Here is a 13,997-nt window from a genome sequence, read left to right as displayed (position 1 = left end):
TGCGCAAGGACCTGGGTTTGAGCCTCCTGTTCCCCTGCAGGGGGGAAAGCTTTGTGAGTGGTGAAGCAGTGCTGCAGGTGTCTTTCTGTCTCTCTCACTATCACCCCCATTCCCTCTTGATTTCTGGCTGTCTCTATCCAATAAATAAGTAAAGATAATTTAATTTTTTTAAAGTAAAATATTGCTAAAAGGGGGGGAATAAGAGGATAGAGAGTATATGAAAATTCTCTACTCTGCTTAATTTTTCTATGAGCCAAAAACTGCTCTTAAAATACTGTCCACAAATTGTAAAGTAGTAGTTTTTAAAGATCCATAAAATAAGACACAATCATCTGGAAAATTCATCATATGGAACATCCACAGTACCATGGTGCTACCCAGTAGGACAAATGGATTTATTAAACCAATCAGAACTGAAAAGCCATTCTTACATTACCTGCATCAATCCTGGATATAATATTTAATATAGTGCAGAACAAATACAAAATGTCAGATTTACAATATGTGACATTTTTAAGAACTAAAAGTATGGGAAAGTCACTTCTTACTAGTGAGGGATTTGTTGCTCCCACTGGTGGCAATTATGGACCATCAGTTCAGATCAAATATGAACCACAAAAAAAAAAAAAAAAGAAAGGAAAAAAACACTGACAAGCAATACACTAGATGTTTATTACCATACTACAACCTAGCCACAAACACAAGTCAGGACAGCAGCACAAGAGCTAAGAGTACATTTATAAATATAATTTACAGCTGTGTTTCTCAGTAAGTTAGATTCAAAATACTGGGAGATGAGCACTGAAACAGAAGTCTTAGCAACACACAAACCATCTAACAAGTAGTGCTCTCACAGGGATCACGTCCACAGTGTTAACTGAAGCTCCCTGTTACCACATGAACAGATGTGTCCATTTCTGTGTTTTCATCAAGTACAGCAGGTCCTGTGATAGCATCCTTAATTGAGCATCACTGTTAAAATACTGGGCTTAATTTCCATGAGAAAAAATGTTGTAGCAACTTAATTGGAAGGCTTACTCTTTTTTATATATCATTTCACTTAAAATTGCAGTTTCCAAGAGCCTATCTACCTTACCTCAGGGTGTACTCTACTTTGGCTCTTAGTGAATGAGCACAGAACAGTAAGGCTCCAAAATTTTAAATGTTGTCATATTGGTTTATATAGAGGAAGCTCTGAGAAAATAAGAAAATGTGTGCTGTGTTGGAAACTGCTCCTTAGAGTAAAACATAATTGTATAATTAAGCTGAGAGGGGAAGAACCAGTCAGACATCTCAGAGGCTCAAACAAGAAAATATGACAGGAAAGAAAGAACCAGTCAGACATCTCAGAGGCTCAAACAAGAAAATATGACTTTGCCAGGGAAAGATAGGTCTATCAAATTTAAAAATGAAGGTTTAAAAAAAAAAGTTTAAGAGGGGCCAGAAAGCTACCTTCCAAAAATGACACCTGCTTTGCCATTGCATTACTCAGGTTCCAGCCCTCCACACACCACAGAGGAGCACTTCTATACTATAAGAAGCTTTAGTGCGACAGGTGTGTATATTTGGTGCTCCCTCCCCACTTAGAAAGTCAACCCCAGAGCAATCAAGCCCCAGGAATGGGGACAGGGGAACTGCACAGTGAGAAAAAGGAAGCACTTAAAACAATTCTAGATAATTTATGAGCTAAATTTAAATATGATTTCAATTCATTCTACCTACAGCTAAACCTGGTAAACTGAGGTAGACACAGTGCATTCAGGTTTTCCAAAGGGCAATATTTAGTCACTTCAGATGCTGTGAAAAAAAAAAGTTCATTTTATAGTTGTGAATATAAAATCAAATGGAAGCCTTTTAATAGGAGGAAACCCCTTCTATGAGTTCTCTACTTGTGCCAAATTTCCAAACGATCAAAAACTTGTATACTGCTGACAACAAAATCATTTCCAGTTTACTTACCTACATGTATAAGGTGAGGTCAATGAAGAAAAGAGAAAAGATAATGAGGGAAACAGCATAGAGGCAGCACACACCAGATGTTCACGCCTGAGGCCACAGAGGTCAAAAGTTCAGTCCAACAGCACCATATGCCAGAGCTGAGCAGTGCTCTGACCTTCTGCTGTGTGTCTCTCTCTTGTGAAAATATTTTTAAAAGAGAGAGAATAGTAAAATAGAATTTTACATTACCTTAATGGGGTTTTTGTTTTTATATTAACAAGTTACCTGAAAAGTCAGAACTATCATTAAAGCTATTACAAAGCTATCAAGAGCTAAAGAAGTAATTGGAATGCAAAGGATTGCTACTTTATAAATGCTTAAATGTATGTTATCTGAGGGGGTTGTTTTTTGTTAAATATACAGTTTCTACATTAAAGATACATTATTTAAGGGCTAGGTAGTGGTGCACCTGGTTAAGTGCTCACATTACAGTGCAACAGGACCCAGGTTCAAGCCTCTGGTCCCCTCCTGCAGGGGGAAAGCTTCATGAGTGGTAAAGCAGGGCTGCAGGTGTCTATCTGTCTCTCCCCCTCTCTATCTTCCCCCTCCCTTTCAATTCCTTTCTGCTTCTATCCAGTAATAAATAAAAATATTAAATAAACATTACTCAAAACAAATGTCCTAAAAAATAAGTATGAAAGTATATTTTAAGACTATAAATAAGTAAATATTAATTTTTAACATTTATAATAAGTAAATTAATTTTTAAAACACTTGGGGTAAAACATTCCCCCATATGCTCTTTGTACTACAGTGTAATACTGTAACTTCTAGCATTTCTGTGGAGATAGCTTCTTGGACTCATATAAATATGTGTATCATAAATTAAGTGGTATTTAGAAATATGCAAACAAGAACAAAAAGTACCTCTTTCACATGTTAAAAGAATAATCATAATTATTTCCTCGACCAAGTTAAGGTGGCCCTTCCTGGGGAGAGGCCAGCAAACAGCCTGTATATATTAAGCCTATCATATAGTGATTTATCATTATTAAGATAAAAGGAAGAATGGGGTTTCCTATAGTCACTGTCTCATGGCTTCCAGTTACTGTTTCATGATGTATTCAACAACATATGTATATAGAAATTGCTGAAGAAAAAAACTTCAAACTAAGCCAAGCTGTTCAAAAAACTGAAAAATACCAATAATTTCCTATTCACTAGTCATATTACATGTTGTAAAGTGAGTGACGACCATACTGTTCATCTGGGTAAACTACACACCGATTTTCCCCCAATATATCTGTATTAATGTTCATTCACTAGACAATTCCTCATTTTTCAGTAACTAGTGATTTCAACCTTTACTTTGACAGTCAAGTGTCACATCATAAAAACTACAATCTCAGGAACTCAGAGGCCCCAGATTTGCAGTTAGACTATAGCATGTTTCCTCTTCCAAGCTGTTGTACTATTTTTAGAGGAAGATGTCAAGAGCCCAAAGTGTATTCTGGTCATTCTGGAATGCCTCCATGACTACAGATCTGAAGTAATCTCTTGTCATGCCATCTTTTGTTCTCTACTAGGTCTACTAGAAGGCTACACTGAAGAACCATTTCTCTGGTACACTGCATCAATATAAATTTCCCTTAAAAACAAGGAATTATGAAAGCAAAATATTTACAATGAACGTAGGGCTGGCTGGTGGCACACCTGGTTGGGCACACATGTTACAGTGCACAAGGACCCTGGTTGGAGCCCCTGGCCCCCACCTGCAGGGGGAAGCTTCATGAGTAGTGAAGCAGGGCTGCAGGTGTCTCTCTCTCCTTCTCTATCTGTTCCTCTCCTCTCAATTTCTCTCTGTCCTATCAAATAAAATAAAGAAAAAAATTAAATTAAGAAAGGAGGGGAGGAGGGTTAGGAGCAAGGAAAGAAAGGAGAGCAGGCCACCAGGAACTGTGGATTCATAGTGCAGGCACTGAGCCCCAGCAATAATCCTGGTGGCAATTAAAAAAAAAAAATCAAGTCTGTAGACTTGATTTCAAATCAAGAAATAGGGTCAATAGAAGCAAACATAATTCTCTCGTACTGTGTAAGACACTACACTGTATTGCAACAAAAATCCACACGCAATGTCCATTAGACATTGAGCAATTTGGATATCTCAGGAGACTTTGAAGGAGTTAAGATACACTCTCTGTCCACTCATGGGGCAAAATGAGAAATAAGTTAATAAAAAGCACAACTGACACAGCAAGATAGTTAAGATTCTGGAATGCTTTAGTCTCCAAATACTACCTAATGTATCAGTTCTTAAAACAACAATTAATTTGTCATGACCCATAAAGAATTTTAAACATGCTTTCCAAAATCTTGAAAAATTATCTAAATAATCAACTAAAATGTATAAGTTTAGTAATCAAAACACTGATGTTTTAACAACTGCCACTAGGACTTCAGGGAAAAAAAAAAAAAGTTCCTGAGTTGTAATAATTTGCAAAATTACCTTAGTAGAATTATTTACTTATTTTAAAAGTTCATGAATAAAGGTTACTCATTTTAAAAAATTAACTCAATTAAAATGAAATCATGATGCATTATGATTTTTAACTCTATCATAACCAATGCCTCAGAAGGTAAAAGAATAATAAGCATTACAATGGATACCACTATTTAGAATCATCTGAAAAGCATATGGTACTTCCTAGGAGGAAAGCATCTCTTAAGCAAAACACCAAGATGTGTTTTTTTTTAAGATTTATTTATTTACTTATTTTTTTCTTTTTTAAAGATATTTATTTATTCCCTTTTGTTGCCCTTCTTGTTTTTTAATATTATAGTCATTATTGTTGTTGTTATTGATGTCATCATTGTCGGATAGGACAGAGAGAAATGGAGAGAGGAGGGGAAGACAGAGAGGAGGAGAGAAAGATAGACACCTGCCGACCTGCTTCACTGCCTGTGAAGTGATTCCCGGGCAGATGGGGAGCTGGGGGCTCGAACCAGGATCCTTATGCCGGTCCTTGCGCTTTGCGCCACGTGTGCTTAACCTGCTGCGCTACCGCCTGACTCCCTAACACCAAGATGGTTTTTATTTATATTTATTTATTTTCCCTTTATTGCCCTTGCTTTTAATTGTTGTAGTTATTATTTGTTGTTGTTACTGATGTCATCGTTGTTAGGACAGAGAGAAATGGAGAGAGGAGGGGAAGACAGAGAGGGGGAGAGAAAGACAGACACCTACAGACCTGCTTCACCACCTGTGAAGCGACTCTCTTGCAGGTGGGGAGCCAGGGGCTTGAACCGGGATCCTTATGCTGGTCCTTGTGCTTTGTACCACGTATACTTAACCCACTGTGCTACCGCCTGACTCCCAGCACCAAGATGTTTTAAGAGTCTAAAAAGTTCTAGTTTTTGTTTCTGCTTCTCTGTTTTTGCCTTTCTCTTAGAAAAAGTCAGCCTGAAGTGGTAAAGGCCCAGTATGACAAATAATAGTAAGAATCTAAGAAGTTACATTATTTTTGTGTGTTTAGTCAGCAAGTATAGTTCAAAATTGAGAATTCAGGGTATTATCAGTAGATATTTTTAAAAACTCAAAAATTTAAAAACCAATAAAATATAGGTTGCCCAATTAAAACAATAAATGTAATTTAAAAAAATAACATCAGGATACTCTACTTATGATTAGATATAGACCATCTACTCTTGGTCTCTTCCCATTGTCTAATCTCTATTGAATTGAAAGACTATGTCAAATTTCCATTTTAATATTGTTCTGAATACAAGTTATTAATCTATACAAGGAACAATTTTTAAACTTTCAAATGAACACACTTCATTATGAATGATTTCATTTTGCTGAGGTAAGCTGTCTGATAAACAACAAAGTTTCCTTTTGTTTTGTAATAGCCGCAGAGGGACTGGTTTCAAACACCAAAGTATTTTATTTAGAATAGGAAAATAGAAGTAGCAAAGTCGAATGAAATCAAGCAATTCAGAGCTGAGAAAAATAGAGGTTGGCTATTTTAAAGGAAAAGTGAGAAGGGGGTTAGAAGTGTAGAATGAACAAGTGCTCTTATGCACTCACAATTCTTTCTGCCCTTCCAACATGACATCTAAGAAGTACTAGCAAAGGCCATAGAAACAGCCTGGAAAAATGACTCAGACTCCTAAACACATGAAGATATTCTCCCAGAAAGTTAAATAAATTATTAAATAGCTAATAGGAAAAAAAATGATGGGGGAAGGAGGCTAAAAAAGCATATATATACATGTATGTATATGTATATCAGTAATAGTTAAGTTAAATTCCAAAATTTAAACTAGCAAATTATTTAGTCCCAAACCACCATCCTTCTCTTAATAATGAATCTGACACAATCATAGTTTCAGTATTAAACATATTACAGGTACCTCATACTCAGAACAAAGGCTAGAAAACCACACAAAAAAGTTAATACAAAGAATAACAAATGTGAATGAACAATAGACAAGCTTCTCTGCCTTCTGTAAACAGTTTCTCCAGCAGGTACCCTGACAGCTTTCCTGGGCTTTCTGGGTACACTGGGCTGGGTGTGCAATATTAGTACATGAGTGTGTGTGTGTGTGTGTGTGTGTGTGAGTGTGTGTGTGACTGTGTGAGTGTGTGTGTGTGAGTGTGTGTGTGTGTGTGTGTGTGTGTGTGTGTGTGTGTGTGTGTGTGTGTGTGTGTAAAGACGGCACCAAGCCAGGTACACAGACTATGAGGCTCTCTACGCAAGCCTTTCTTACTTCTCAACATTTAACTCAACATTGTTTCCGTAACTTTAACTGTTTTCCCTTTAAACAAAAACCTTTCCAATGAGAATTTTAAAACTTGTTTTTGAAAAAAAAAATTTTCCACAAGTATGTCTTCACATTTATAAACAAAAATACATGAGAGAGATGGAAGGAATTCAAGCAGATCCAAATTCAGCCATCCACTTTTCGTACTTCTCCAAGTCAGCATCAGAGACAGACTTAGCAATTTTCTTAAGAGCCAATTCAAAGTCTCCTTTGGTGACAGGCATCTGAAGTTCCTCTTTCGAAAGTGCACGGATCTGTTCCGGGCTTAAGCCATTGATTCGCCGCCTCATCGCCATTAAAGAGGCGTCCCTGAAAGTAAGCCAGAATCAGGGGCTGTTAATTGCTGTAAGTATTTTAAACACTTTTTTTACTCTTTAAAAAAAAAAAAACACCATAAAGTACCTAATGAAATAGTTTTTACTTAGACCTAGATACCCTCCTCACCTACTTCCTATTACACGCCCTTCAATCACTCCAAAGCTAACCTTGTCAGACAAAGTAAGGACTACAAAGGCTGAATAGAAGCACACTTTAATGATGACTATTTAGTGACTACCAGGCCACCCTGTCACCTGGGGCCCTAGTCAGGGAGTCCTGGGATTTCCACACAGACATGATGGGCCTAGACCTCTAACAGATCCATCTCACCACTGTCACTGGTCATGTCATCAGGAACAACATAATGGACCCCTTTGTGGGCCCCTATAGGATCTTGCCCTCAATGTGGATCAACAATATTAGGGACTGTTCCATTCTCTGAAGGGAGGTTGGATAACCTACTCTACCTATCACCTGAGGAAGATGGGTCCTGACATTAGTGCAGCCTAGAGTGTTCCTAGCCGTGACCACAGAATGTGAGCTCAGACCTCCAGGGATGCAGAGGTTACATAGGCTCCTGAGATGAATATGGGCTCCAGATCAAATTGATGGGGTTTATAGTTAACAATTTTTATATACTTTCCCCATATTTGAGAGCTACTCTCTTTCCTGGTCCAGTTTTCTAGTCCTTTTCCCAACTATGACACCATCTCCCCAGACAATAACCTGGGTCCATCTGCATATTAGATGTCAGGCGCAAGCAAAAACTAGTAAAGCCATGGGCCCTTTGGAATATACCTAAAATAGACCTATTAGCTTTTTCCAAAACAGAGACCCCAAATCTTCATCTGTAATATTCTTGCCTTTAGGTTCATGATTAGGCAATAATTTGCTCTGCTTTTATTTATTTATTTACTTACTTATTTATTGTCTCCAGAGTTATTGCTGGGGCTCGGTGCCTATACCACAAATCCACTGCTCCTGTGACTATTTTCTAGATTTTTTTTTTTTTTTGGATAGGACAAAGAGAAGTTGAGAGGGGGAGGGGGAGGGGGAGACAGAGAGGTGGAGTGAAAGATAGATACCTGCAGACTGGCCTCACCGCCTGTTAAGTGGACACCCTGCAGGTGGAGAGCAGGGTCCTTTCGCTGGTCCTTAGGCTTAGTACTATGTGCACTTAACCCAGTGTGCTACCATCCAGCCCCCTGTTCTGATTTATATTTTAACTCTTTTTCAGCCACCAGGTTCCAGATGCTACCATGATGCCAACCTGACTTCCCTGGGCAGATGACCCCACCAATGTGTCCTGGAGCCCCGCCTCCCCAGAGCCCCACTAGGAAAAGGGAGAGACAGGCTGGGAGTGTGGATCCAACTGCTAACACCCATGTTCAGCGGGGAAGCAATTACAGAAGACAGACCTTCCACCTTCTGCACCCCAAAATGATCCTGGGTCCATACTCCCAGAATGATAAAGAATAGGAAAACTATCAATGGAGGGTACTGGATATGGAGCTCTGGTGGTGGGAATTGTGTGAAATTATACCCCTCTTGTCCTATGGTCTTGTCAATATTTCCATCTAATAAATAATAATTTAAAAAAATAAAAAAGAAATGAAGGGAGATGGTCAGGTGCTAATGCACCTGGTTAAGTGCACACATTACAGTGAGTAAGGACCCAGGTTCAAGTCCTTGGATCCTTCCTGCAGGGGGAAGCTTCATAAGTGGTGAAGCAGGGCTAAGGTGTCCCTCTATCTCTCTTCCATTTTTTTTTTTTTTTTACCACAGCATTGTTCAGCTCTGGCTTATGGTGTTGCAGGGGATTGGACCTGGGACTTTGGAGCCTCAGGCATGAGAGTCTATTTGCATAACCATTATACTATCTACCCCCACCCAACTCTCTCCCTGTATATCTCCTGTCCCCTCTTAATTTCTCTGTCTCTATCTAATAATAATGAAATAATATTTTTAAATGAAGGGAAATATTTTTAACCTTTGTAATGAAGCTGCTCTGAATATTTTAATGCATACATCACAAAGGTTCAGGAACAATTAAAACTGAATGCAAAAAAAATGGATCATTTACAAATCTGAAAAATCTAGGTAGGGCTCAGATAGTATAATTTTTCCCCCCACTTACTCCTTAAAAACAGCCAAAGTGTCTAGATAATAGAACTAGATGTTAAAAACACTGAGTTGTACACGTGTAGCTATGATTAATACTAAGAAATTCAAGTCATACTATCAGTCTGTCCAGAACATTAGAGACAATAAAGCCAGGAATATCTCCAACCCCCAAGGTGAATATATGCACAGAAAGTAAACAAGAACATATGTGGGGAACTAAAAGACAAAGTCTGACTGACTTCTCTTGATCCTATTTGCAGTTTCATTCCAATCACTTGTCAGTACTTTGGAAGGCTTAGAAGCAATGGACAATCAGTGCTTATGACAAGCCAATGAGAAAGGCCAAGTGAAGCAAACCTTCAAGTTTATACATTTGACTGTATTGTTGGTAGAAATCAGTGTGTACTTTTTGTTTTATCATTAAACTTAGAAGCATATAGGAAAAATACTAGTAGAAAAACTATTTGTATATGTCTCTGGGCAGGGTGGCCATTTTGAAAATGTTAATTCTCCCTGTTCAAGAGCATGGGATATCGTTCCATTTCTTTGTATCTTCAGTTTCACTGAAGACACTTTGTAAACTTTATTCCTAAACATTTTGTTTTTGCTGTCACAGTAAATGGATTTGATATCTGGATGTATTCTTCTTCTAGTTTAGTGTTTGGATAAAGGAATGCCACTGACTTTTATATATTGATTTTGTAGCCTAACATTTTACTATATTGATCAGTAACTTCCAAAAGTTTTCTACTGGATTCTTTAGGATTTTCTAAATATATAATTGTATTGTCTGCAAACAACGACAGTTTAACTTCTTCTTTTCCAGTATAAATCCTTTTAATTCTTTTCTCTTGCCTGATTGCATAGCTAGGACTTCCAGTACTCTGTGAAATAGTAATGGTGATAGTGGGCAGCCCTCTGCCTTGTACCTGACCGGAGAGGGAAAGCTTCCAGCTTCTCACCACTGAGTATGATGTTATCTGTAGGTTTGCTGGATACAGACTCTCCTAGTTGGAAGAATTTCCCATCTATCCCTACTTTTGTTAGTGTCTGGATCATGAAAGAATGCTGAATCTTGCACCTCCTGAATTTTGGTTTTCCTTTTGTTAATGTTACGGATCATATTTGGATTTACATACACTAAACCAGCCTGTATCCCTGGGATAAAGCCCACTAGGTCATGGTCGACACTCTCCTTAATGTAGTACTACTGTATCTTATTTGGTAGGATTTTGTTGAGTATCTTAGCATTTATGTTCATAGGGATAGTAGCCTATAGTTTTCTTTTAGTTGTGTCTCTGTCTGCTTTCAATATCAGGCTGATGTCAGAGTCACAGAAGATGTAGGGAGTATTCCTGTGTCTTCAACACAGGGGAAGAGTTTGAGGAATACAGGCCATAGTAGCACCCTCTTAAAGGACACTAGAAACACAAATGCCATTTCTTTTTTGCTAAGACAGGGACAGATTTACAGAGCGAGAAGGAGTAAAAAGAGTCCACAGTGGCAAAGCTCCCTTTAGCACAGTGGGGAGTAGGCACATGCCTGTGTTGGTATGTTCCCTTCCCCCCGACCTCTGAGAAGAATTGGTTTGCCCCTTGCTAGTTTCGCGCCCTGCTTTCTCCCCGCCCCCTATGCTAAGGACGGGCAGAGTCCCAGCAGCAGCGGCGGAGAGAGGATGATGGAGAAAAGCACATGGTGTGGCGATTTGCCCGTTCGTGAATAAAGATTAAACTGCGTTCTCGGCCCAGCCGTGTGTCTCTGGTTGTCTCTGTTACCCGCCCGTGAAGTCAGCCCGGATAAAACAACATATGGCGCCCAACGTGGGGCTCGAACCCACGACCCTGAGATTAAGAGTCTCATGCTCTACCGACTGAGCTAGCCAGGCCCTCCTGATAGATTTGAATGGGTGGTACTACCCCAGGGTATGGCCAATAGTCCTACAATTTGTCAGGAGGCTGTTAAATCTGCCCTTGTCCCATATATTCATAAGGGCCTTAATATTTTTCATTATACAGATGATATTTTAATATGGGGAAAATCAGATACAGATCTCTATGCCTTACGTGATTTTCTCATTCCTGCATTAAAGAAAAGCGGCCTTAATGTAGCCCCTGAGAAGATACAGCTAATTCCTCCAATTTCTTTCTTAGGTTCAGAGATTTCTTTAACGCAAATTCATCCCTTAAAACCTAATGTCACCTTTCCTTCTAACCTTACTCTTGCTTCTTTACAAAGTTTTCTAGGAAATTTAAATTGGCTTAGGCAGTATCTCTATCTGCCTACAAGCTGCCTCCAACCACTGTTTGACCTGTTGAAAGGAAACAAACAGCCGTCCTCAAAACGTAAGTTAACTCCCGAGGCCTCCTTGGCACTGGAAAGGGTTAACCAGGCCCTCCAGGACATGCACCTTGTTCGATTCTCCCCCTCCTCTCCGGTAAACCTTCTAATCTTCAACTCCACCCCCACAGTAGTAGGGGCATTGTGGCAAGACCATGGGGTTCTCAAGTGGCTTCACCCGCCAGTAGGAGGAGCTCCAAGACTCCTCACTGAGATAGACGCGTTAGCATTCATGGTTCGCCAAGGGAGAAATAGGTCTGTGCAGGTCTTAGGGAAAGAACCAGATTTAATTATTCTGCCCTTTTCTCTCACAGATAGAGTGGCTTATACGTCATCATTCCCGCTTTGCCATAAGCTTCGTGGGGTTTCCAGGACAAATAGATAACCATTTTCCTTCTAATAAATTGATAGCTTCTTTACCTCTTCTGCCTCTACTAGCACCTAAACTTTTCTCTCGGGATCCCATTCCCTCTGCTCCTACTATCTTTACTGATGGTGGAAAAAGGGAGCTGCTGCCCTTATATATTACCCAGACAAACAATCTCCTAAACCTCTCTTTACTGAGCTTCCTGAGAATTCCCCTCAGTACAAAGAACTTTATGCTGTTTTCCTTGCATTAAAAGCTGTACCAGAATCCTACAACCTTTTTTCTGACAGTGTGTATACTGTTAACTTACTCCCATGGCTTGCTTGTTCTTATGTGAAAATCGATGAAAACCCACTTTCCCCTCTCTTGATTCAAATCGCCTCTATGCTCTGTTCTCAAACCCAACCACTGTATATTCAACACCTTCATTCCCACAGCCCTCTTCCTGGTTCCCTGTCCGAAGGGAATGCTGCAGTTGACCGCCTTGCCTCCACAGGAACTTTCCCAGTCTCTGTCTCTGATCCTGCTAATTTTCATTCTCTAAGCCATGTTAATCTTAAAGACCTTCAAGCTCAATTTCCTGATGTTCCTGTACCACAGTTAAAACATATCCTTGCTACATGCTCTTCTTGTGCAAGTCTCATAAAGACACCTGCTATCCAGACCCTTGGGGTTAACCCCTGAGGTTTAAAAGCTAATGCTATTTAGCAAATTGATGTCACCCACATACCAAACTTTGACAAACAAAAATATGTGTTTGTCTCAGTTGATACCTTTTCTAAATTTATGTGGGCTACAGCTCAGACAGGAGAAAGCTCTAAAAAGCTTAAAAGCCACATGCTCTCCTGTTTTGTTGTGATGGGCTTACCTCTTCAACTGAAAACTGACCGTGGACCGGTGTTTACCAGCAAATAATTTAAAGATTTTTGTTCCCTCTGGAACATTACTCATACCACAGGCATTCCCTATAATCCACAGGGACAAGGCATTGTCGAGAGGGCCCATCAAACCCTTAAGGCTCAATTAAATAAAATTAAAGGAGGAATGTACCCCCCGAATATCCAGCTAGCAAAAGCCTTAACTACGTTAAATCTCTTTAATATTTACAATAACTCGGACCTACCTCCTATCATTCTTCACTGGCAAACACCATCTACCCTCCCATCTATTAAGGTCAAATGGAGAGACCCACTCGATAAAATTTGGAAAGGGCCTGACCCTCTATTGACCACGGGAAGGGGCTTTGCATGCGTTTTCCCTCAAAATTTCTCTAAACCTGTCTGGGTTCCTGCCCGCCATGTCCAACAATACCCGCAGGATGGCGCTGTTATCCCTGAAGAACAAGAAATACTACAAGAGGACCAGATGCAGGATACATCCCAGGACCCGTAATACGACATGGCAGTACCTACAAAATCTGGCTCACAGAGACCTCTCTCCTACCCTTTCCCTGAATGTCTTATGTTATATCTGGCCAGTTGTGTTTTGTGAGTGAGTGTGTTGAATGACAAAATTTTTTTTTTGCATGACCCATCTGCTCGGAGTACTCTAAAAGGTAATTGGCTTTATATAAAAATGCTGGACGCAGCCAAAGTTTCTGGAGCCATCCAGAAACATTCCGAAATTTTTGTTTTTCTCCCTCTTTTGATTTTTATATATAGTTTTTGGTATATATGTAAGTGTTTAGTCTTAAACTGTGTGACTAATGACAGATATAAATTTGTTTTTAAAATGATATGTTTTTATAACAAAAGTTCTTTTTCCTCCAGTGTGTTATAACTAAATGTTTATGGGTATGTCTCAAGTTTGGTAACCCTCAAAAGTGTAACCCTATAGCTACATTATTACCAGACAAGGTAAAAATTAATTTGCTAAGGTAACTAACTATTTAAGGTAAAGTCTAAATGTTTAATGTGACTATACCTTCCCAAAACTAAAATATATAAATTTTATATACAGGACACCCTTGGAGGGCCCCCAAAGGTGCCCTGTAAAGTATCTTGTGGAAATTAATCCACAACAGATCTGGCATCAATCTGGCACTGTAAACGTTAAAATCATTGTCACAAAAATGTGTTAACTCTCTAAG

The 13,997-nt window shown here is 39.2% G+C and overlaps 1 protein-coding gene and 1 non-coding gene across 9 annotated transcripts in view; both read right to left on the bottom strand.

The window, feature by feature from the left end:
• Positions 1–653: 653 nt before the first annotated feature.
• Positions 654–13,997, bottom strand: part of KATNAL1 (katanin catalytic subunit A1 like 1) — a 239,003-nt gene continuing 225,659 nt past the window's right edge. For all 8 annotated transcript variants that reach the window (XM_060191680.1, XM_060191679.1, XM_060191681.1 and 5 more), the window contains one exon: positions 654–7,071. In XM_060191680.1, coding sequence (XP_060047663.1) covers positions 6,873–7,071 — 199 coding nt within the window. In that variant the 3' untranslated portion in view covers positions 654–6,872. The remainder of the gene's footprint in view (positions 7,072–13,997) is intronic.
• On the bottom strand, positions 11,017–11,089 carry TRNAK-CUU (transfer RNA lysine (anticodon CUU)). The gene has a single exon. It is a non-coding gene; the product is annotated as a tRNA-Lys (tRNA).

This window comes from Erinaceus europaeus, chromosome 5 (genome assembly GCF_950295315.1).
Source record: "Erinaceus europaeus chromosome 5, mEriEur2.1, whole genome shotgun sequence".
NCBI classification, from domain to species: Eukaryota; Metazoa; Chordata; class Mammalia; order Eulipotyphla; family Erinaceidae; genus Erinaceus; species Erinaceus europaeus.
This window is presented reverse-complemented; position numbering and strand designations above follow the sequence as displayed.